Here is a 25,804-nt window from a genome sequence, read left to right on the forward strand (position 1 = left end):
ATATTTATTCATGTTTAAAATGAGATAGTATTAAAAAAGAGAGAGAAGGATAAAAGGGTAAAAAAGACAATTGCCTTTTTAGCACATTCTGTTAAATATCACCCAAAATAAATAAATTGAAAGAAAACCCATCATAGTGTTTGACGATGTGTTTGGTTTCCATCTTCTCCGCCTTTCCATACGCTGCTGATCACATTTATGATTTTTCTTATGTGGCGACCCACTTCTATAACTTAGAGCAGGAATATTATATACATGTACAGCAACATGCAGTATCTTTCTCCCCGAATAGAATTGTCCTCGTCTGACAGATGCGGAACGTCTTCATGGTGTCCACCGTCCTCAGCGCATCCTTCGCACCAGCAATGTCATCCGATGCTGCAGAACGCCATGTCCCATCATCGTGGATGCACCACCATGGGCAGGAAGTGAGTGGTTGTGTTTTTTCTCCTGGTCTTCTTCCCCCTGACGGCCTTGCCGTTGGCGTTGAGTCCCACAAACATGTGCTTCCGCTTGTTGCGCCACTCAGCCGAGGCGTACGTGTTGTACTTGTTCTCCTCGATGCGCTCGATCAGGCGACAGTCGGGGCCAAAGTCCCTCTGCGGGAGAGAGAAAGAGCAAAGATTAGTGGAAGAAAGAGCCGATGTGTTTAGGGAGGAGATGTCGTCTCCAACAGCTGACCTTTGGATCTCAGCTTGGGGCCACAAACCCTCCACAGAACTGGTCATGGTAACAGTACTCTTTACTTTTACTTTCATTATACATTAGAATATATTAACACCCCTATAGTCCCCTTTTCACTCCTATTGCCCAATACAGTAGACATAATAAGAGAAAATAAGACACATGAAGCAAACCTGTTAACCACCTTCTAAATACATTTTTTACATTATTAGAGCCCTCTAGACATAAAATAACACCCCTAAGTCCCCCTTTCACCCCTATTACCCAACACAGTAGACATAATAAGAGAAAATAAGACACATTAAGCAAATACAAACTACATAACCACCTTCTAAATACACTTTTTTAACAGTATTAGAGCCCTATAAATATGAAATAACAACCCATTGTCATCTTTACACTCATATTAACCAATACAGTAGACATAATAAGAGAAAATAAGACACATGAAGCAAATTCAAACCATTAACCACCTTCAAAATACACTTCTTAAAGCATTATTAGAGCCCTCTAGATATGAAATAACGCCTCTGAATCCCGTTTTCACCCCTTTACCCAATACAGCAGACATAATAAGAGAAAATAAGACACAGGAAGCAAATTCAAACCGTTAACCACCTTCTAAATACACTTTTTAAACATTATTAGAGCTCTCTAGATATGAAATAACACCCCTATAGTCCCACGTTCACCACTATTACCCAATGCAGTAGACATAATAAGAGAAAATCAGACACATTAAGCAAATTTAAACCATTAACCACCTACTAAATACACTTTTTAAAACATTATTAGAGCCCTCTAGACATGAAATAACACCCTTAGTCACCCTTTCAACCCGATTACCAAATACAGTAGATATAATAACAGAAATAAGACACATGAAGCAAATTCAAACCGTTAACCACCTTCTAAATATACCTTTTTAAACATTATTAGAGCCCTCCAGTGATTAAATAACACCCCTTTAGTCCCCATTTCAATCCTATTACCAAATACAGTAGACATAATAAGAGAAAATAAGACACATGGAGCAAATTCAAACCGTTGACCACCATCTAAATACACTTTTAAAAAACATTATTAGAGCCCTCCAGTGATGAAATAACACCCCTATAGTCTCCTTTACACTTCTATTCCCAATATAATAGACATATTAAGAGAAAATAAGAGCCTATTATGCAAGTAAAACCTGTTTAACGCCTTCTAAATACACTTTTTAAACATTATTAGAGCCCTCTAGACATGAAATAACACCCCTATAGTCCCCATTTCAACCCTATTACCAAATACAGTAGACATAATAAGCGAAAATAAGACACATGGAGCAAATTCAAACCGTTAACCACCTTCTAAATACATTTAAACACATTATTAGAGCCCTCCAGTGATGAAATAACACCCCTATAGTCTCCTTTACACTTCTATTCCCAATATAATAGACATAATAAGAGAAAATAAGACCCAATTATGCAAATAAAACCTGTTTACCGCCTTCTAAATACACTTTTAAAGCATTATTAGAGCCCTCTAGACATGAAATAACACCCCTATGGTCCCCATTTCAACCCTATTACCAAATACAGTAGACATAATAAGCGAAAATAAAACACATGGAGCAAATTCAAACCGTTAACCACCTTCTAAATACACTTTTTAAACACATTATTAGAGCCCTCCAGTGATGAAATAACACCCCTATAGTCTCCTTTACACTTCTATTCCCAATGTAATAGACATAATAAGAGAAAATAAGACCCAATTATGCAAATAAAACCTGTTTACCACCTTCTAAATACACTTTTAAAGCATTATTAGAGCCCTCTAGACATGAAATAACACCCCTATAGTCCCCATTTCAACCCTATTACCAAATACAGTAGACATAATAAGCGAAAATAAGACACATGGAGCAAATTCAAACCGTTAACCACCTTCTAAATACACTTTTTAAACACATTATTAGAGCCCTCCAGTGATGAAATAACACCCCTATAGTCTCCTTTACACTTCTATTCCCAATGTAATAGACATAATAAGAGAAAATAAGACCCAATTATGCAAATAAAACCTGTTTACCACCTTCTAAATACACTTTTAAAGCATTATTAGAGCCCTCTAGACATGAAATAACACCCCTATAGTCCCCATTTCAACCCTATTACCAAATACAGTAGACATAATAAGCGAAAATAAGACACATGGAGCAAATTCAAACCGTTAACCACCTTCTAAATACACTTTTTAAACACATTATTAGAGCCCTCCAGTGATGAAATAACACCCCTATAGTCTCCTTTACACTTCTATTCCCAATGTAATAGACATAATAAGAGAAAATAAGACCCAATTATGCAAATAAAACCTGTTTACCGCCTTCTAAATACACTTTTAAAGCATTATTAGAGCCCTCTAGACATGAAATAACACCCCTATAGTCCCCATTTCAACCCTATTACCAAATACAGTAGACATAATAAGCGAAAATAAGACACATGGAGCAAATTCAAACCGTTAACCACCTTCTAAATACACTTTTTAAAAACATTATTAGAGCCCTCTAGACATGAAATAACACCCCTATAGTCCCCATTTCAACCCTATTACCAAATACAGTAGACATAATAAGCGAAAATAAGACACATGGAGCAAATTTAAACCGTTAACCACCTTCTAAATACACTTTTTAAACACATTATTAGAGCCCTCCAGTGATGAAATAACACCCCTATAGTCTCCTTTACACTTCTATTCCGAATATAATAGACATAATAAGAGAAAATAAGAGCCAATTATGCAAATAAAACCTGTTTACCGCCTTCTAAATACACTTTTATAGCATTATTAGAGCCCTCTAGACATGAAATAACATCCCTATAGTCCCCATTTCAACCCTATTACCAAATACAGTAGACATAATAAGCGAAAATAAGACACATGGAGCAAATTCAAACCGTTAACCACCTTCTAAATACACTTTTTAAAAACATTATTAGAGCCCTCCAGTGATGAAATAACACCCCTATAGTCTCCTTTACACTTCTATTCCCAATATAATAGACATAATAAAAGAAAATAAGAGCCAATTATGCAAATAAAACCTGTTTACCGCCTTCTAAATACACTTTTAAAGCATTATTAGAGCCCTCTAGACATGAAATAACACCCCTATAGTCCCCATTTCAATCCTATTACAAAATACAGTAGACATAATAAGAGAAAATAAGACACATGGAGCAAATTCAAACCGTTAACCACCTTCTAAATACACTTTTTAAACACATTATTAGAGCCCTCCAGTGATTAAATAACACCCCTATAGTCTCCTTTACACTTCTATTCCCAATGTAATAGACATAATAAGAGAAAATAAGAGCCAATTATGCAAATAAAACCTGTTTACCGCCTTCTAAATATGCTTTTGACTATGAATGCTGGAGGAAACATGCGAAGACGAATGAAAACACCATGTCTCTCCTGCCCCATGCTGGATTAATCAGGCATTGTTTACGGCGGCTTTGCTGTGACAATAGAGGTGCAATCACGCTGAACCCCCAGGCCACAATTGCATGTAATAATCCTGCAGTAGAAGGAAGCCATGATTCCATTGGATGACTCCCGGATAAAGAAGTCAGTGTTGCAAAGCCATCACGTGTAATCAAACGCCAGCCCTTCTTCAGGCCTGTGCCCGAGCGCGGCTTGTGTTGCAGTCGGGCGCAAGACGACGTCATGGGAATTCAGTGCAACAGAACGCCTCTTTTTCTTTTCTAGCGTGTGTCATTTCATCTGCGCCGCCGCCGCTCCGCTGAGACGCGCTCAAAAGTTGCCTCTTTCACACCGAGAGAAAAGAGATGAAACACAGGCCGCTTCCCCCACCCTTTCACTCCCACCAACCAACGGCAGCAGGTGGGGGATTGAGTTTCCTGTTTCTCAAAGGAAACAAGTCACATTTAGTGACTTTGCTTCCTGTGGCAGGAATAGATAAAAGACAATAAGATATAATACAATACACAATCATCTGGTGAGCCACCAAAAATCACAGATTCATTTAAATCATGCTTTTATTTCTATGCTTGGCTTCTAATATTTAAACCAAATTAGGTCATTGAGAAACAGTATTGAATAAGTATGATGCAATAAAGTCCTACTCCACTGAAAAACACAACCACAATTATAAACACATGTCCCGCAAATATTCTCCGACTCGAGTACTGGATAGAACTGCATTGTGAAATTGGTCTGGAGACATTCCCTTCCTCCATTATAGTCTGACTATGCAAGCAGCTTCCTGTTTTATTTTGAAACAGGAAGTGGTGCTACCTGTCAACCTGTCTAATCAAAGCAAGGCAACAAAGCTTCCAAATCAACTAAGCAGGCTAACCAGGAAGTATATTTACAAAGTGGGAAACAGGTTTTCTATTTTCTTATTATGTCTACTATTTTGGGTAATAGGAGAGTAAGGTTGACTATAGGGGTGCTATTTCATGTCTAGGGGTCTCTACTACTGTTACAATGTGTTTTTAAAAAGTGGTAAAAAGGTTTTCTATATTTCTATGTCTTAGTTTCTCTTATTGTATCTACTGTATTGGGTAATAGGAGAGTAAGGTTGACTATACATAGGGGTGTTATTTCATGTCTAGAGGTCTCTACTAATGTTACAATGTGTTTTTGAAGGTGCTAAAGAGAGTTTCTGTATTTTATATGTCTTATTTTCTCTTATTGTATCTACTGTATTGGGTAATAGGAGAGTAAGGCTGACTATAGGGGTGTTATTTCATGTCTAGAGGTCTCTATTAATGTTACAATGTGTTCTTAGAAGGTGCTAAAAAGGGTTTCTGTATTTTATATGTCTTATATTCTCTTATTGTATCTACTGTATTGGGTAATACGAGAGTAGGGTTGACTTTAGGGGTGTTATTTCATGTCTAGAGGTCTCTACTAATGTTACAATGTGTTTTTAGAAGTTGGTAAAGAGGGTTTCTGTATTTAATATGTCTTATTTTCTCTTATTATGTCTACTGTATTGGGTAATAGGAGTGTAAAGGTGACTATAGGGGTGTTATTTCATGTCTAGATGGCTCTAATGTTACAAAGTGTTTTTAGAAGGTGGTACAAAGGTTTTCTATACTTTATGTCTTATTTTCTCTTATTGTATCTACTGTATTGGGTAATAGGAGTGTAAAGGTGACTATAGGGGAGTTATTTCATGTCGACAGGGCTCTAATAATGATACAAAGTGTTTTAGAAAGTGCTAAAGAGGGTTTGGAACTCCAAAAACACGATGAAGGAATCCTGATAACTGGAAATTCACTTATCACGGTTGGGTCCGGAAGCAATTCACCTTGATAAATGAGGCGTACATGTACAGCTTTGTACAATAAAGATGCACCACTCACCGCCCCGTACAGCTCCCCCTTCTTGCTGATGGCCAGGTAGTAGTTACTGCTGAGGCCCCTGATGGCCACCACGCCCACGTCCACCGACTTGATCTCCAGAATACCTGCCATACATTTACCATCGGTTACTGACAGGCAATCCAAATGTGCCCAAAATCCAAATGCAACAAAATACAACTTTTAGTAGTTCAACCCATTTCAGCCCATCCACCCAATTTCATGGGGAGCAAATTAAAAGGAAATCTCCTTGTTTTCTCAAAACAGGGGTGCCCAAAGTGTGGCCCAGGAGCCATTTGTGGCCGGGGATGGTTTTTTTTTTTTTGGTATTTACTAGCCCAAGGCAGGTTCTAAAAATATTATGGATTAAGAACAAAAAAATGAAAATTGGTGGTAATTTTACAAGAATGACATTCTAATATTATGAAGAAAAAAGTAATTTAAGTAACATAAAGATAAGATATTCCTTATCTTAAAGTTGAAATATTAAAGATTAGATAATTATTATTATTATTAATATTAATACTATTAATAATAATAGTTATTATTATTAATATTAGTATTATTATTATTAGTAGTAGTAGTAGTGGTATTATTATTAGTATTATTGTTATTATTATTATTAGTAGTATTATTTTATTCTGATTTTTATTTTTATATTATATTATTAATTACTAATAATTGTATACTGTGCTAATAATTATTATTATTACAATTACTATTATTACTATAATAATAGTAATAATATATAATAGTAATAATAATAATAATTATTATTATTACTAATTACCAATAATTGTATATTGCACTAATAATAATTATTATTACTAATTACTATTATTACTATCATAATGTAATAATAATATTAATAATATTATTATTAATAATATTAATATTAGTTCATATGAATAATATGCTTTTTCACCTGAGATGATGTGAGATGAAATATATTGTATATACACTAACTTATATACGCTAACTTAAAGTTGCATCCTTTCATTTTCACTGGAAAAGCCTCTGGACACCCCTGAGCTTAAAAGGCTTCCTCACAAGCAACCCCCAGTCTGGTCCTGCTCCCCCCGGCCTGGCCTGGGATGTGACAGTCCGACCCCGAGCGGCCTCTTGCCCCACGCTCCTCCGCCGCTTCGCATGCTGGCTGCGCACCCTGGGACTGAGGTGTAAGCCAGGAAAAAACATTTCTCCATCTTATGTTTGTTTTTCTGGCCTGGGGGAGCGCGTGTATGTACAGTATGAACAGGACGGAGGGGAGCTTGTTGGCTGCCAGGCTGGCTCGCCAAGAGGTCAAGACCCAACCAATTATTGCGTTAAGGATGGCCTGAAAGTCGCTTCCACCGCACCATAAAACGATCAAAGCTTTCAGAGGATCAGCTGCAGCTAGCAGGCACACCCCTCCATCTCTTCTTCTCTCCTTTTCATGGTGATTGCAACCACCACCCTTATACTGCGTAGACAAGACGGCAACTTTTGTGCTTACTATTATAACTTTCAAAACTTATAATATTATGGGAATAAAATTATATTAAGCAAGGACAATTTATCAAGACTATTACACTATTATTATTACACTATTATGTAAATTTAAGATAATAAAAAATGCAATATTAAGAGAATAAATGTGGCCAAAATATGCTTACTATTATAACTTTCAAAACGTATAATATTATGGGAATAAAATTATATTAAGCAAGGACAATTTATCAAGACTATTACACTATTATTATTACACTATTATGTAGATTTAAGATAATAAAAAATGCAATATTAAGAGAATAAATGTGGCCAAAATATGCTTACTATTATAACTTTCAAAACTTATAATATTATGGGAATAAAATTATATTAAGCAAAGACAATTTATCAAGAGTATTACACTATTATTATTACATTATTATGTAAATTTAAGATAATAAAAAATGCAATATTAAGAGAATAAATGTGGCCAAAATAAACAAATAGTTACATAAATAAGTCACAAATTTACAAGAAAAAAAGTAGTAAACTTGAGTCAGATTATTATATTTTTTGTGTGTAGTAGATGGCCAAAAGTGTAATATCACTAAATAGCTTCCTTGGGAAATCCAGCTCTATTCATCCAGCACACGCCAGATATTAAAGCATATTAGTTTATTTTACGATGGCAGAATCCCTGTGATTTCCATTTTTGTGCTTTGGGGAAATAAAAGCCAGCCTCCCCCAGTTCTACTTTTCTACTTGTCTACATATGTTTCACAGGATTCCAAGTGATGAACTGGCATGTTGGTGGTCAGGACCATATGTCCCGCATCACCCAGCCTGTATTTTTTGTCGACTTTTTCTTGAATATCGTCCCCAGAGCATGTTGACGCCAGGCCAAACCTAACCTTCCTAACAATAAAAGTGTCTCACACACACACACGCACACACACACACAAAGATCATTGCGTTAACTTGCCAAGGCGGGACCATTTGTCAAAGTGACGTGCGTAAAAAGCGGTGGATGCGCCGCAACTCATCCATCAACTTCAGAATGTTCTATCCCGCCAGACGTGTCAAAATCCACGCTAATGGCTTTCCCACAGGACTGCGATCTATTTGTGGTGATGGTGAGTGGTGCATATTGTATTATCTGGAATTTTAAAACATACGTCATGAAGCGGGAAAAAAAAACATGTGTAGTTGATGATGGCGCTATCAGAGCTAGCTTAGAAGTGTTACAGCGCCACTCCTAACAACATTCAATTCATAAGAGAAGAAGACAAAGCCAGGGGGAGGGGCAATACAAAAAAACATCAGGGGTGTCCAAAGTGTGGCCCGGGGGGATAACATGGAGAAAGAGCAGTCATTTTACAAGAATACAGACAAAATATTAGTATTAAAAGTCATAATATTCAGAAAAAAATTTGCATTAAAATGACAAATTAAAGGAAACAAATGCCATAATATGATAAACAAAAAAACAAAAAATTCAAACAAAAAGTTTAATTTAGAAAAATCTTGTTGGCAAAAATGCATGATATTGCTGTAATGAAGTCATAAATATTCAGAAAATGAAGTCATAATATTATGAGAAACATTGTACAAGGAGTACGTTGAACTATTTGTAAATAAATAAAGGAAAAACATTTTTAAAAATGTAATATAAGGAGAAAAAGTTTATATTAATAATGTTTTTGATTGGTATAAAAACATCTTTCTTAAATTTTGGCTAAATTATAGCTAAATATTCTAATCTTGTGCCACCAATTTGTTAAATGTGCCTCTTTCTTTGGAGTCGGTGCATGCACAACCAGCTTGTCAAACCATTGAAAATGGCAGGCGGTCATTATATGTAACAGAATAGCAGTCTGGCTTAATTCATCGCACAGTAACTTAACACTCAAACATGTACCAATATGACTTTAAAATAAAACAAACCCAAAAATTAAAAAAAAATCCCATTGAGATGAGCCTGCATTCATTGGGGTGCTGCAATGATGTCAGCCTCCCTTTGCACTATGGGCTCCAGGTCTTCTGTCTCTCTCTGGTGGACAGAAGCAGAACTGCATGGCCATCCATTATTCGTACTGCTTGTCCTCCAATGAATTGGTTTTCTCAAACAAAATGCATAATGGGAAAACTCATATTGGTATATGTTTACATACTTCTTGAATTTAAGGTAATATATACACACAGTATTCCGAGTGTATATACAGTATAGTACACGTGTGTGTGTATGTATTCATTCTGCACATTATCATGTGACATCGGCACATCATTCTGATCAAATCCTAGCATGCTAAAACAAATAGAATGGTCAGAACTATCAAACAAGGATAGCTGACTAACCACGGAAGCTTTGTGACGTTTCTTCTTTTCTGAGCGATGGCCAAGATGATAATATTTCTGTATTTCTGCTGACTTTGTTTTGTTTTGTGTGTTCCAACTTTCACGGCCCAAAGCTAGCAGACTCTTCGTATGACAACAAAGCACATGAACTCCACCTGTTTAACATTTTGCAGCGTGCTGACAGGACGTAAACACACAGACGTGGCCGCACTACCATAAAACATGATGCTATACGATGCGTTCAGGAAGACAGCAACATTTGCTGTTGTTTCCCTGCACTGTCCATTCTTTGGAATGGATTATATTTAGTATATAGTAGTATAGTATAGTACAGGGGTCTCAAACACGCAGCCCGCGGGCCAAATGTGGCCCGCAGGACACTAGTTTGAGCCTTGATATGAAAGTTTAATGTTAGTTTAAGTTTGATATGGATGCTGTATGGTATCATGTACCCAGAAAAAATTATTACGTTTGATTAATGTTCATGTTAAAGGTTAAATAACTGTTAATAGTTATCCTCCCTATCCGTGTGGAAGTGGTAAGTTTTTGGCTATTTAAGTTTAAAGGAAATAACTTGAAGGCTACCGTTTAGGTCGCTAGCTCTCTAGTTTGCGAGTTAGCATGTGTCTCAAGACCCTGCAGTTGTGCAATATGTTGTAAATAAAAAGAGTATAAATGTGACTATAGTCGTGTTTTGTCATGTCTACAGGGCTCTAATAATGCTTTGGTAATTTTAATCTGAAAAAAAAATGTCTACCCACCAACTATATGTGGTTTCTTAAGTTTTTATTATTTTCTGTTTTATTATTATTATTATATTTATTTATTACTGATTGATTGATTTTCTTTATTCTTGATTTGTTTATTTATTTTTCATCTTATTTTGTGTAGAAAAAATAAAAAGTAAGATATTTGAGAACAGTGGAATGTTTTATCAGAGCTTTTATTGTAGAAAATTGGAAGTTTTTTAAATTTTTTTGTTTTTAATAAATGGGTTTTTTTTTTTTTTTTTTGGAAAACCTGATGCGGCCCAGTCTCACCCAGACCTTAGCTCCAGTGCCCCCCAAGTAAATTGAGTTTGAGACCCCTGGTATAGTATAAACACGTCAGTGTGTCGTTTCCCACCAAAAGCAGGAAGTGCACTGCAGGCTAAGCTAGGATGCAATGCTAAGTTTAGCTTTGGACTGCAATTTTACACACACTCACACAATAGGCAGAAACGTCCTGCACCTGGGGGTGCTGGAGCCTATCCCAGCTGTCTTGGAACGAGAGGCGGGGTCCACACTGCCACCTGTTATAACCCCCTCCAATCTTTTGTTTGATGTCGTCTTTTACGGCCCCCCCATCTGGGACTAAAAGCCCACTTTCGCAACGAGAAGGTCAGGGTTGCGACAAGGTTGGTGTACATCACGTGCAACACATACGCAAAACACACAACTATGCTGCTTTGTGGATTTTAATAAGCTCGGTTGACACCCCTCCCCCGCCTTTTTTTTTTTTTTTTTTTTTTACACATGCTCATTTATGCTGTCCTATTTCTGAAAAGGGCCATGAACTCCCCCCATGTGTCCCCTGGATCCCAGCCCAGCGTCTTAATTATCTGTGTTTTAAAGGCGAAGGTTGGCCTAATAGAAACGGCATGGCGGCACACGCTGCCTGCTGGCATTCAACCATCACCCCGCCCTGCCGATTACATCAAATATGCCATACGAAGTCAGATTTATGAGCAAAATAAAGGTATTTTATAGGCCATCTTTGTTTATAATGTAGGATAATTACTCAAGTCAGAGCGAGTGTTGACACAAGCGCCTTGGAAATGGAAAGAAGATGGAACGACACAAACAGACCTCCAACAATGGACGGCTCATGAACGTATCATTCTTATGATTTATTGTTTGGAATTTGCTGCTCCGGTGTTTGGCAGCACGCCTCTTATATAACTTATATACGCGGGAAGCAGGGATGTCCACACATAGAGCCGATCCATCCATCAAAGGAGGTTTTCATTGGTCAAAGCAAGTATGAGAGTTAGCATATTTTTACTCATAATATTACAACATTATTGTAAAAAAAAAAAAGAATTGTGCTTAGCAGGCCTGGAAAATAGGTTGGTCTTTATTGTTCTCAAGCTGCTGCACCTCGCCTGGAATCTTGTGGCGCCACCCGGTGGTCCCACTTTGAAAAGGCGTGCGCTAACGTGAACCCAACATTCATTCATTCATTCATTTTCTACCACTTTTTCCTCACGAGGGTTGCGGGGGTGCTGGAGCCTATCCCAGAGGCGGGGTACACCCTGGACTGGTGGCCAGCCAATCACAGGGCACATATAGACAAACAACCATTCACACTCACATTCATACCTATGGACAATTTGGAGTGGCCAATTAACCTAGCATGTTTTTGGAATGTGGGAGGAAACTGGAGTACCCGGAGAAAACCCACGCATGCACGGGGAGAACATGCAAACTCCACACAGAGATGGAATTGAACCCTGGTCTCCTAGGTGTGAGGTCTGCGTGCTAACCACTCAAACACTCAATCAAATCTATTGAAAGTGTCATAGATATCTGTTAGGAATGGAACATTTTCCACATTGTGTTTATCTATATAACAGAGAGAAAACCAAGACCTTTCCGCTTGGAGCAAAAGATCTTGGACCTTGCCAGACTTTGGCTGGTGGGCTGAGCTTTCTCTCCAGCACTGGCATTGCAACTGCTTGGCTTTTCATATCAATTTTTTTTTGCTCATATCCATGCCCATAGCTTTCTTCTTCTCAAGATCAGTCTGATACTGATAACCTTTTTATATCTAGTCTTTGAATTTACACCTAAGTGTTGACGTCCTCATGAAATATCATGACATGACTACGAACACATCACTAAAATGTTATTATAATATTACTACATTATTCTTGTAAAATTGTGACTTTCTATTAAATTAAATTAAAGCTATGTAAAGCACATTTAGATTTTTTTTCCACCTATTTCACCTTTCTTCTTGTAAATTTGTAAATTTTTCTTCTCGTATTATTAGGACTTTATTTTCATAATATTGTGAGCATATTCTCGTAATATTGACATATTTTCACTCCAAGTCTTTCTCATTAGATTGCAACTTTTTCTTTGAATAGTTTTTACTTTATTCTTGTAAAATGACTGATTATAATTGTTTTTGTTTTTTAATCATAAAATAAATAAAATAAATAAAATAAATAAAATAAATAAAATAAATAAAATAAATAAAATAAATAAAATAAATAAAATAAATAAAATAAATAAAATAAATAGCTGTGTGCCGCAAACAGCCCCCGGGCTGCGCTTTGGACAGCCTGCCCAAGTCCATATCCAGATAGTGGAAGGCCTTGATACGAAGCCTTAGCAGGACTGCTCAATGCGCCCAAGTCACATAGCAGAGGTTGCTATTTCCAGTCCGGGTCTGGGGGCAGGTCGCCCCCAGCAGCACGTTTTAACACGCCTGAGAGAAAGCCAACATAACCAGGGGTGATGTTAATAGTGAATTGATGGGGGGGGGGTTGACTTTGTAACACGATAAAGTGGCAACGCTGCCAGTTTCTGTCCAAACATGTCACGGCAGGAGTTAGGAGTTTGTGGCTAATGTGCCGTGACGGTCGTCGGCTTCTTCCACATTTTTCATTGGCCACTCAGCGACCTGTTGCGGTCGCGAAGCTTTCGTCGGGTTATTTTACACCGCCGATCTGATGAACAGGCTTTTTTTTGTTCCACATCGTTCTCACCCTGCCATTGGCTGGCCACCAGTCCAGGGTGGACAGCGGATCTCGCCCCAAGTCAGCTGGGATAGGCTCCAGCACCCCCGTGACCTTCGTGAGGATAAGCATCATAGAAAATGGATGGGTCGTTCTCACCTTTTCGGTGGTGACTCCAAGGGGGGTCCAAAGTGCGCCCTGTGCGACATTTGCATTTTTTATTGACTCCTGGCTCATTTGATAAAAAAGCAGCAAAAATGGAAAAAATATGCTGTAATTTGACAAGAATAAAGTCTAAATATCACAGCAAAATTTGGAACCTCATGAAAAAAAGTCATAATGTTAGGATGATAAAGTTCTTTTTTTAATTGTCATATAAAACAACAAATACAGTTGTCAATTTTGGGAAAATTTAGATGTTATGGGAGTCCAAATATTCTAGTTATGATGAGAAGAAAAATAATAATAACAATAAATAAATAAATAACTAATAAAAATAATAAATAATATAATAATAATAAAATAATAATAAAATAAACTGCAAAAAAACATCTGTAAATTAGGAGCGATGGTACATATATTGATAACAGATATTGGTCAGATATATTCATGTAGATGTTATGGGAGTCCAAATACTCTAGTTATGAGAAGAAAAATAAAATAAATAATAAAATCATAAACAATATAATAATAAATAATAATAACAATAACAATAATAAAATAACAATAATAATAAAATAAACTGCAAAAAAACATCTGTAAATTAGGAGCGATGGTACATATATTGATAACAGATATTGGTCAGATATCTTCAAGCCCCCACCCACATGTAAAAAAAGCGCTCCAATACAAGAGGTTCATTCTGGACTCTTCTGATCACCATCCCAGTGCTACCCCCAAAAAAAAGACTTCTCCGTGGCATGGAACCGAGGAAGTTCTACATGAGCCAATCCCATCGCACCTCCCAAGCAGCACCACAAAAGACAGGCTGATACTACCCGATGCTACCTGGTACCTGGTACCTGGAAGTACTTGCTCACAGCATGGTTCCTCCAGCCTTTTCTCTCTCTCGCTCGAACCAAGACTTGATCTCATCACCTTTCTCTTTGAATATTATTGGATTACGATGTACTACTAGATTTTATTCTTGTAAATTTACCATTGGTTGTTTTTTTTTCAAATACTTATAATAATTTTCTTGCAGTAATATGATGACTTTTTTTCATCGTATTAGTTTTTCCACACCCTTATTTTGCAAAGAATTTAACTTTATTTAGTTTTGTTTATTTCTCCTAATATTATTTTTTCCTCATATTAATAGTTTATTATTGTAAAATTGCTACTTTTTTCTCGTAATATTTAGACTTTTTTCTTGTATTTTTTTTTCCAATTTTGCTGTTTTTTTTTCTAAATATATAGTGGATAGTGGAAAATATTCCATTCCAAAATGTTCTTTTTGCAGATTTTCTTCATATAATATTTGATGCTGCACGGTGAATGAGTGGTTAGCGTGCAGGCCATAAAACTAGGAGACCCCAGTTCGATTCCACCCTCGGCCATCTGCATGGCTTTTCTGCGGGTACTCCGCCCCCCCCCCATTCCAAAAACATGCTCGCTTCATTGCCCACTCCAAATTATCCATAGGTATGAATGTGGATGGGAATGGTTGTTTGTCTATGGTTGTTGCCCAAGACAGCTGGGATAGGCTCCAGCATACCCCCTTGTAAGCGGTAGCGAATGAATGAATGAATATTTTGACATTATTGCTGTAGTATTTTTTTCTGCAAGGTAATTTTCAAACATTACAACTTTATTTGTTGTTCTGTTTCTTATAATATCACAACTTTATGAAAGTTAAACTTGTAATATTCCAATGTTATTATCATAAAATATTTTTTCCCTCTTCCTATGTTGCCACACATGCAGTGCAGACCTAAAGACCCGGTAATTAGCCGGCTCTCCTGGCCGCTGTGTTCTTCCCGGCCGGCCGTCCAGATGCTCCTCCGGCCCAAACGGGGAGCCCTCAGCACCAACTTTGATGACTCCATTAAGAGCCCCACTTTCATGCAGGCTGCAGCGGGAAGCAGGTGTTGCGTGTAGGCAGCGGTCCTGGATGTTATCCATCACAGATGCCGTGCTTCACCTCCCACTGCTTTACTGGCCTGACTGGTCATTTATTCTGCCGCTTTTAGCGGTGACACCTTCTGTATTCCACTCCCACTGCGGAGGGACAGACCGGGGGGATAAAAGTACGGCTGAGTGAAAGTCAGAAGAGTCTGCAAGGCTTTTATGCTACAAACACGGATGCTAACGCAGAGAGCTGCAAACACAAAGGAGGGAAGTGCTGCCTTACTTCAGCACACATTTAAAATTTCTTCTTAAATAATCTTTGTAAATATATTGTCTTTATTCCTACAATATAAGAACTTTATTTATAATATTTTGACTTTACATAATTATAATGTTATTCTATTAAGGATTTTTTCTCTGTTTCTTGTTATTTTTGTAAAATCCATCGCTCCATCTTCTATGCTGCTTAGACTCATGAGGGCTGGGGTGTGCTGGAGCCTATCCCAGCTGACTGGTCGCCAGCCAATCACAGGGGACATATAGACAAACAACCATTCACACTCACATTCATACCTATGGACAATTTGGAGTGGCCAATGAAGCTAGCATGTTTTTGGAATGGGGGGGGCAGAGTACCAGGAGAAAAGCCACGCATGCACGGGGAGAACATACAAACGCCACACAGAAATGGGGAATCAAACCCGGGGTCCTAGCTGTGTGGCCTGCTTGCTAACCACTCATCCACCGTGCAGCCGATACTTTACATTCATTCATTCATTCATTTTCTACCGCTTTTCCTCACAAGGCTCGCGGGGGTGCTGGAGCCTATCCCAGCTGTCTTCGGGCGAGAGGCAGGGTACACCCTGGACTGGTGGCCAGCCAATCACAGGGCACATATAGACAAACAACCATTCACACTCACATTCATACCTATGGACAATTTGGAGTCACCAATTAACCTAGCATGTTTTTGGAATGTGGGAGGAAACCGGAGTACCCAGATAAAACCCACGCGTGCACGGGGAGACCATGCAAACTCCACACAGAGATGCCCGAGGGTGGAATTGAACCCTGGTCTCCTAGCTGTGAGGTCGGCGCACTAACCACTAGACCGCCGTGCCACCCTACTTTACATCACTTAGACAATTTTATGGTTGAAAATGCTTCACTTAGGCCTCCAAAAATCCCAAACCAGAAGCAGAAAGCCTGATTGAAAGGATGTGTTTTTGGCCTGCAACTTTTCCGAGGGCCTCCGCCTAACCCTGCGTGTTTACAAAACGATGATAGCCTCCAAGCATCCTCGGCGTAGCATAAACAATAAAAAGGCTTCCCACCAACTCAACATTCTTTGGCATAATAATCTCCTATTTGCTCATTTTTCACAGCAAAAACTCACAAGACAGCCCAAGCCAGACGCACCTTCAACGACCCCGTACGTGACGTCACGGGGGTCAGAGGGCACTCAGAGTCGTACATTCTCGCTCGCCCGTGTAGGGGGGACTGCAGTACCGCGGATGGAATCATTCATCGAGTTCTATAACATATTTAGTAGGGAAATGATGTTCCAGCAGGTCGTATAGACTGTTCATGTGTAAAGCCTCAGCACCGATTCCAGTAAAATCACGTGGATGGATGCTGGGCCTCCTTTCATATTCGTAGTGTTTGTTCGCTGGCTTCCAGTAAAAGAAAATCAGTCGGGGTGAATCACGAGTGGCATAATGTGATCCAGACTGCTGCTTAACTTCAACACAAATATCTTGCTCAGGTGGTTAGCATGCAGGCCGCACCGGGTTCCATTCTCAGTGTGGAGTTTGCGTGTTCTAATGTTCCATTCCAAGCTAACATGTTCCATTCCAAAAACATGCTAGCTTCATTGGCCGCTCCAAATTGTCCATAGGTATGAATGTGGGTGGGAATGCTTGTTTGATTGGCTGGCCACCAGTCCAGGGTGGACCCCGCCTCTCGCCCCAAGACTGGGGATATGGGGGTATGCTGGGATAGGCTCCAGCATCCCCATAGATGGATATCTGCTTACGTGAAACCTACCAAATGACAAATTCCTCCACTGGTTGCATGTCAAAGTGTCGCTAAAGTGGCTCATTAACTTTGCTAAAATAAGTAATAGGATGTTTCAGGTTAGCACGCAGACGTCACAGTTAGGAGACCAGGGTTCAATTCCACCCTCGGCCATCTCTGTGTGGAGTTTGCATGTTCTCCCCGTGCATGCGTGGGTTTTCTCCGGGTACTCCGGTTTCCTCCCACATTCCAAAAACATGCTAGGTTAATTGGTGACTCCAAATTGTCCATAGGTATGAATGTGAGTGTGAATGGTTGTTTGTCTATATGTGCCCAGTAATTGGCTGGCAACCAGTCCAGGGTGTACCCTGCCTCTCGCGCGAAGACAGCTGGGATGGGCTCCAGCACCCCCCAGACCCTCGTGAGGAAAAGTGGTAGAAAATGAATGAATGAATGAATGTTTCAGGTTGCCGTTTCGTTCGGGAGGGGGGGGGCAAGTGATGAGCTTGCACCAAAAATGAGCAGTCCTGCAGGGAACGAATGTTCCTTCTCCTCACGATGACGCTGTTTTGGCTTTATTCCCATAATATTATAACTTTTTCCTCAATCCAATAAAAAAAAATGACAACTTTAATTTGTTTTGTTGGTTTGTCATAAAAGTACGATTGAAAAAAAGCCAGTATTTTTTCTTTTATATATAAAATCCGCTGCTACTAAAATTACATAATTTTTTTCTCGTAATATTATGAGCTTATTGTTGCAAAATTGCATCATTTTTTTGTTGTTACAATATGTCTTTTTCTCTGCTTTCCTAGAGTTTTTTTTATGATTTCACATGTTTTGCTCATAATATTACAACTTTATTCCCACAATATTAAAACATTTTCCCCAACGTAATTTTTCAAGAATGAAATGTTGTTTTGTTTGTTTTTCATAATATCGCTACTTCAAAAATGACAACAAAAAATCATTTCATCGTAAAATGACATCTTTCCTCATTATATTACAACTTGTAAAATTGCAATTTTTTTCTTTGTATATATTCAAATTATTGCTGTAAAATTACAGCAGGTTTTTTTATTTTATTTTTAAAAATTCTTTAATATTTCAACTCTATCCTACAAAAATAATATGATTTTCTTCTTATATTATAACATTATTCTCATACATTTTTCGGTTAGATTACGACATGTCTTTTAATATTATGATTTTTTTGATGCAAAATAACCACAGTTTGTCATTTTTGTTATTTTTTGTTATTACTTCACTTTTGATCCAAATCTTAAAACCTGGTGAAAAAGTGCAAGAGTGTACGTGCCCTGTTGGATCTTAAGGAGGTCCCAAGTGGAGAATCAAAATGTAAAACGAAGAAATGGGAGTGAGCCAAAAAAAAGGCGTAAGGTTGTGCATGGGCGTCAAACGGTGATATTGCAAGGAGCATCCCTCAAGACTGAAGTGCCATGGTATGTGTGGTAATGACTGGCTTTTCCCAAAGAAATAAGCTGACTCTGACTCCTTTGGATCATGGACGGCGGGAGCAAGATTCCCACTAACATTCCCAGCGCTTTGCAGCATTCCTGCTGCTCTGTTTCCATCAGTGATCCACCAAGCGGTGAGCTGGCGTGCCTCGCAGTGTGAGCAAGTGTGAAGTGAGGTTGAGTTCAGCGAGGAGCGTGCAGGTAGTTTAGGTTTAGTGTATGTTTTCAGAGCCCAGCTGAATGTAATTGTTGACTTTGGCAGCCTTCGCTGGACTCGACCACGGCTCCAGTGTTTTCGGAGCGAGCCGGCTCGCCCCAGTGACGTTTGCACGCCACTTTAATTTACCGAGAGAGGAGTCCACAAAGATGTCAGAGTAACTTTGAAGCCAAAGCAACGCTGACACTAACCTCTGCCGCGTCCCCTCACGCCCCATAACTCTCTTTTATGGGGCCACACTGATACGGGTTCCCACGAGAACACCCCCCCACCGGCCTCCCCGGACGTGCTTGTCAAATCGCAGCGAAGGACCGAGCGGACCACAGACATAACAGAATAGACAAGTTAGACAAGGTTGGATGATGTGCACGTGTTACACACTTTGAAGGGGGGCGGGCCGGGTGGACGTGGGAGACGTGGGGGGCGGCCTCCTGGTTAGAGCACAAGTGTCCAAAGGCTTTTCCCCCAGCGAGGGCCTCATAGGGAAAAAGTAAAGGATGCAACTTTGCCACTTTGGTAGTGGTTTGGTTGTAAGTGTTGCCCCCCTCCCCCCTCCCTGGGGTCTTATTTATTAGCCCACTTCCATGTTTGAGATGATGTCGATATCAGCCAATGACAACACTCCATCAACACCTGATGCATTTGAAAATGAAACAAAGCTCCATGTCCCTGTGTGAGAAAGTGATTAGCCTAAAGCTAATAAGTGCTCGGGCCACCCTTGTTGTGGGGTCTTTTGTGACCTCTGGGATCAGTCGTGACTGCGCTCTTGGGGTCGTTTTGGTTGGCCGTCCACTCCTAGGAAGGTGTGGGTGGAAATGGTTATCCTGTGATTGGCTGGTCACCAGTCCAGGGTGGACCCCGCCTCTCCCCAAAAACAGCTGGGATAGGCTCCAGCATACCTAATTCCCCAAATGGCAATTTTGTTTTGTTTGTTTCTCATAATATGACGACTTAAGAAAAAGTAATTATTCTTTAATATTTCAACTTTATGTGAAATGTAAAATGACAACTTTTTTCTCTTAATATTTGGACTTTATTCTTCATTTTTCCTGTATTGTGAAATTCTATTTCAGGTTTATTGTGAAAGGGACCCCAAAGGAAGCAGTAAGCCGCACTTGGACTGGAGCTTCATGCAGAGTAGAACTTCCCCACTTAATGCACCACGTGGCCTCGTGTTTCCCAAGTGGGGGTCGCTAGGTAAAGGTCAAAGCGGGAGGGGGTGGGGTGGGGCAATTAGCACGGAGGTGGAACAACGTCCCCTAAATCAGAACATGAGAGGCGCCATAAAGTGAACCGCATTCAATCCGTTCCCACCAGCGGGGGCTGCAGGTCTGATACTTTTACTTTGACAGGGGAGGCTGGGGGTGATGGACGGCTCGCAGCTCGACAACATGATTAGAAAATTCAGGCGCGGAGGAGATGCTTGACCTCGGTGCCGGACCTAAAACGTCTTCATCACCTCTGACACCGTCTAATGACGTCTAATGATGCAAGCTCAACCCCCCCCCCAGAACACAAAGACACTTTGAGGAAAAAAAAAAACTTCTCACTTTTCCAACATCTTACCTGTAAATGTTCTTCTCACAACTTTATTCCTATAACCTTATTCCTATTTTATTACAACTTTTACTATACTACTGTAATTAAATATTGGACATAAAATTCCAGCTGCTTTTTTATTTTCCAACGTTTTCAACTTTTTTCTTTTACATTTTCTGCTTTACTTTTTCTGCTTTAAAACTTTATTTCCATAATATTTTCACGATATTCTTATGATATCATAACTTTATTATGTATGTAATTTTCCAAAAATGACTACTTTATATTGATTTCTACTAAAATGAAAGTTTTTCTTATAATATTATAATGTGTTCTGGAGGTAAAATATCATAATATATTATATCATAATATAATATAAATATTTTAATATATTGACTTTATTTCCATAAAAATACAAAATGTGTATTTTTATTATTTTATATATATATATATATATTATATTACTATATGTATTTTCATATACATATAATATACATATTTTTCCATTCCTGCTGTTTTTTTATTTTCTAACTTTTTTCAACTTTATTCCCATAATGTTTACCCCATAATATAACTTTTACTTTATTACTAGAGTATATTATACTATATATTATAGAGTATATATTTTATATATATACATATATTTATATCATGTATTAAAATAAACCAAAATAAAAAATAGAAATAATATTATGTATTAATCATATTATAATTTTTTATTTTGTTAACATAGTGTTCCAATAATAACAACTTTATTATGTTTTGTTTATCGTATTATGACTTTTTTTCAAAAATCATATTTCAACTGTAAGCTGCCAAAAGAACATTTTTTTTGTTAAAATTTAGTTCTTATAAAATCATGACCCTTTTCTTTACAAGACGACTTTTTTCTTTTAATATTTTGACTTTATTGTCATAAAATGACATTTGTCAAGCTTTTTTCATCTTGTAAATTTTCCTCTGGAAATGACTTTATTCCCATAATGTGGCGCTTAAAGCGGCCTTTCGAGGCGGAATAGCTGTGTCCCGTTCCGCGCATCACTTAGCTGCCTCTTTTTTTTTAGCTGTAAGATGTGTGTTCAGGCTTGTGGATGATGGGAGGACCCCCCCCCCTTTAAGTCCTTTAAGTGTCAGACACCTGAGACTGTGGTGGAGGAACTAATGTAGTGTAGCTTGTATGTTACATTTAGTGTGTGTGAAAGCTAGCTATTGCTAGCTTACTCGACATGTGTTTTTAATGAGCAGGAATCGACCTCAAAAGAGCACATTTCTGCATTTACAGTACATGGAGGCTTTTGAAGCTCTCTTGGCACCGGCAGCCCCAACCCTATGTAGCATGCATGCGTACGTACGTACATACATACGGCTTTTTTTTTTTTTTTTTTTTTTTTTTTTACAAACAAGCTAATTGACAACGTAGAACAGATGTGCACGGCGCGTCAAGAAAGGGTCACGTTGCCAAATGATCATGTGGAACATCACCACAACATCAGTGTTCTCACTCAGGGGGTGGGGGGAGCGGTGCCGTATATAGCGTCGGCTTTTATTTGATGATGAGAGCGATTTGTTTGTAGCGCATGCTAAATAGCTGGAGGTGGTGCGTTAGCGTAAACATACATGCAAGCTTGTGTGCAGATGTGAGCACACGTCAAAGCATGATTCATCCCCGTCCTCAAATCATTCCCACTTGCAAAACGTGAGGCTGAAACTCTAATATGCCCACAAGATAACATCAGTTTTATAGTCCAATCTAGAAGTCCCCCCCCTCCCCCGCCGCCGATGGATTGGGCCTCTCATGCCACGACCTGATGCCATTCGCACCCTCAAAGTTGAGAGTGTGCGTTTGTGCAGGCCACTGCAAGCAGGAGGAGGGAGCAAAAGACACTAATTGAAATTCCTTCAGCCATGTCTGGCAGAGCCTTGGTGTCTGAGTGGCACACACACACACACACACACACACACACATTCACACTGGACCAGGCCCTAATAAAAGTGGGCTTTGCCATATGGAGACCATGTGCAAGACTGGCCTCTGTGGCCGTGCACACGTCTACGTGCGTGCACGTGCTCAGCGGGAGAAGCATTCACGGTTATGAAGGTGTGCGACTCGTCATCATCTGTATAGGAAGACACGCCCACGGCAGGCACACAGATACGGGTAGATATGACGCAATCTACCTGTACCTATCATATAGTCAATCTAAATCCCATCATGCACTTGTTCACTGTTTTCCCTCCACCAGCACCGACTCTCGTGTAGTTTGCGTAGGTAAGAAAGACAGGAAGTGACCAAGTGTACCTGATTGGTCCCAATCAAATATCACCACATGATTACTAGCACATCGCTGCTATCTGGAGAAGCGGAGCTCAGAGTGGAGGGAGCTGCCTGCTTTGGCCCGGCAAGGTGTACTGTATTCGGGCACACGTTCCGAGTAGCCGGTGGGATGCCGTGGAGGTTTCTGGCAAATCTTTTGAACTTTTCAAACGCAAAGTTTTATGTGCGCTCGATGTTTTTTTCCCCTCATTGTGGAGCGTTTGGGACAACTAGCATTAAAATGTTTAAAAGTGAACAGGACACTAACATCATCGACAGTAGAAAAAGGAAGCTCCACAGAATATTGCTAATCTCGCCTCAATGATTGGTTATCTGAGCTGTTTTTATTTGGTTATTTATTGGTATGACATCATAATTTGCTCATATTGGTCCCCCGAGTGCTAACCGCTGATATAGGTTGCTTGGTGTCCCTGCTCTAATGGCCCCCTTTCCAAGGAAGCATCTGAATTTACTTTACTGTGAACATGAACTCCTCGTTGAGGCGTTTTTAAGTTGTCCCAGGGAAGCCCCCCTAACATCTCACTCCCCAGCCACTTCTTCCAGCTCTTCCCAGCCGATCCCGAGGCGTTCCCAGGCCAGCTGAGAGACATGGTCTCTCCAACGTGGAGGCCTCCCATCGTGGTTGGATGTACCCTGAACCCCTCTCCAGGGAGGCGTCCTGACCACACGCCTGAGACACCTCATCTGGCCCCTCTCCCGGAGGCTTCTGACCTTATCTCTCAGGGAGACCCCGGCCACCCTGCGACAGAAACTCATTTGGGCTGCTCGTACTCGCCATCGCGTCCTTTTGGTCACTACTCAAAACTCACGGGTGAGGTTTGGTAAATTGAGAGCTTTGCCTTTCAAATGTCCGCTTCATTGCCAACGCCGCACCAACCCGCCAATCCAGCTCACGTTGTGCTTAGTGACCCGGATTTAAAGGTCAAACTCACATATTGAGGAAACTGAGGTCCAACAGGTTTAATATGGATAAGTTCTCCTGCATCCTCACTCTCAGGGAACCTTTAAGTGATGACCGTGGATGATGGTGGTTTTATTTCCAGTAACCTGGGATCTCAACATTTCATTCCAAATTCCAGAAGCAACCAAGTGGAAGTGACTTACTGTACGGATCGTCCTCACTTTTGGTTCCGTTGACTTTCCCCTTCTTGTCGATGCGGAGGAAGAACTTCTGGTAGGAGAAGAGTTTCCGCCGGCGCACGTCTCCCTGCAGGTGGTTGTAGCTGCTGCGCACGTGGCGGCCCGCCGCGGCGGCCGAGGATGAGGACAGGTCGGTATCCCGCGGCAACCTTGCAGAGGAGGCGTGAAAGGGCGGCGGTGGTGAACTGAAGGACGCCGGAGCTTCCCGAGGCGGGTTCCCTCCTTCGGCATGGTGGCTCTGGTTAAAACTCGCTGGTGGAGGAGAGGGCAGAGGCGAGGACGAGGACGCTCCGAGCAGGAGGAGCAGGAGAAGGAATGCGAGGGGCAGTAGGTGCGTCGGGGTTGCGTAGCGCCGGTGGCGGGGGTGGGAGGAGAACCAGGCGACCGGTGCACCGTGTGTCACTGTCCATCTACACATGGTAGTGGAGCTGGAGGAGCCGTGGAGGTGCTCAGGGGCTGGGGCATGCTGAGCTGAGCGGCAGGGAGAGGGAACAAGAGCAGGAGAGGGCCCCCTCCAACCCAAAACCACCACCTTCTGGACCAGAGTATGATGCACGCTTCCTCCCGCCGCTGTTTGTTTATTCCTCAGGAGCTCTTGAGGAACGCTTTGACATCCATAAGTCAGATCAGCTCTCAGCCTGAGCAACTGGGGGGGGGGCAGGGGGGTCGCCTCCGTCGTCCCCTCCTACACTTTACTCCCAGTCGCCCTCACACGTTTAAAACTCCCAAGTTCATTGATACAGAATCAAACAGCTGTCCCCGAACTGCTCTCTTCCAGTCCCAGGAGAAGGCGAGAGATGGCCCCCCCGTTTTTGGTACCGCCACAAAAACTTTGAAAATGTCCACGGCAATCCAAGATGTAGAAGAATCCAGACTTTGGGAGTCACTTGAAGGTTTAAGCGAGGCCGTGGTCGCTCCTCGTGTGAGCGCTCCGAGCAGCGTGTCGCCTTCTGTAGCTCTCTCTCTCTCTCTCTTTTGGCCTCTTCTTCCCTCCCTCTCTCTCTCTCTCTTCCCCCCTTTCTCGCCCTTGCCTGTCTCTATCAGCTGTGTGGACTCGATCCTCGTCTCCGCTTTCACCTTATTTATCTGCCGCAAACCCCCGCCCCCCCCTCCCCACATGTCATCTCTTAGTGTGATTGGACGTCTATGGAGACCACTCCACTTTGAAGGACTGTGTGCGTTTATGTGTGTCTGGTCGAAGGTGAGGGGGGGTGAAGGGTGGCGGTGGGGAGGGGGGATCTGACACACATACACACAACCCACCCCCACCCCCTGTTTTTCTGTCTCCTCCCATTTCTAAGTATGGAAAAGTTCATGACTGTAATATTTCTTATGAAATATACAGTAGAGCAACACGTACACACCACAGGCAATAACACACTG

General features: G+C 40.3%; 1 protein-coding gene across 1 annotated transcript; it reads right to left on the reverse strand.

Annotated features, from left to right (window-relative positions):
* Nucleotides 1-25,422, reverse strand: fgf10a (fibroblast growth factor 10a). Its single transcript, XM_058057733.2, has 3 exons — nt 24,386-25,422; nt 6,081-6,184; nt 1-599 (listed from the first exon to the last, which is right to left on the reverse strand). The coding sequence occupies exons 1-3, from the start codon at nt 24,837-24,839 to the stop codon at nt 399-401; spliced, it is 759 nt and encodes a 252-aa protein (XP_057913716.2). The 5' UTR covers nt 24,840-25,422; the 3' UTR covers nt 1-398.
* Nucleotides 25,423-25,804: the final 382 nt, after the last annotated feature.

Source organism: Doryrhamphus excisus, linkage group LG19, assembly GCF_037039965.1.
Source record: "Doryrhamphus excisus strain RoL-2023G ecotype Guam linkage group LG19, RoL_Dexc_Guam_v1.1, whole genome shotgun sequence".
NCBI lineage: Eukaryota > Metazoa > Chordata > Actinopteri > Syngnathiformes > Syngnathidae > Doryrhamphus > Doryrhamphus excisus.

Excerpts from the sequence above, each read along its gene's own strand:
- fgf10a (XM_058057733.2), bottom strand. The coding sequence starts at position 24,839 with ATGTGTAGATGGACAGTGACACACGGTGCACCGGTCGCCTGGTTCTCC. Across the intron at positions 6,185-24,385 it reads AAGTGAGGACGATCCGTACA|GTATTCTGGAGATCAAGTCG; the intron begins GTAAGTCACTTC and ends AATGTATGGCAG. Across the intron at positions 600-6,080 it reads AGGGGGAGCTGTACGGGGCG|AGGGACTTTGGCCCCGACTG; the intron begins GTGAGTGGTGCA and ends TCTCTCCCGCAG.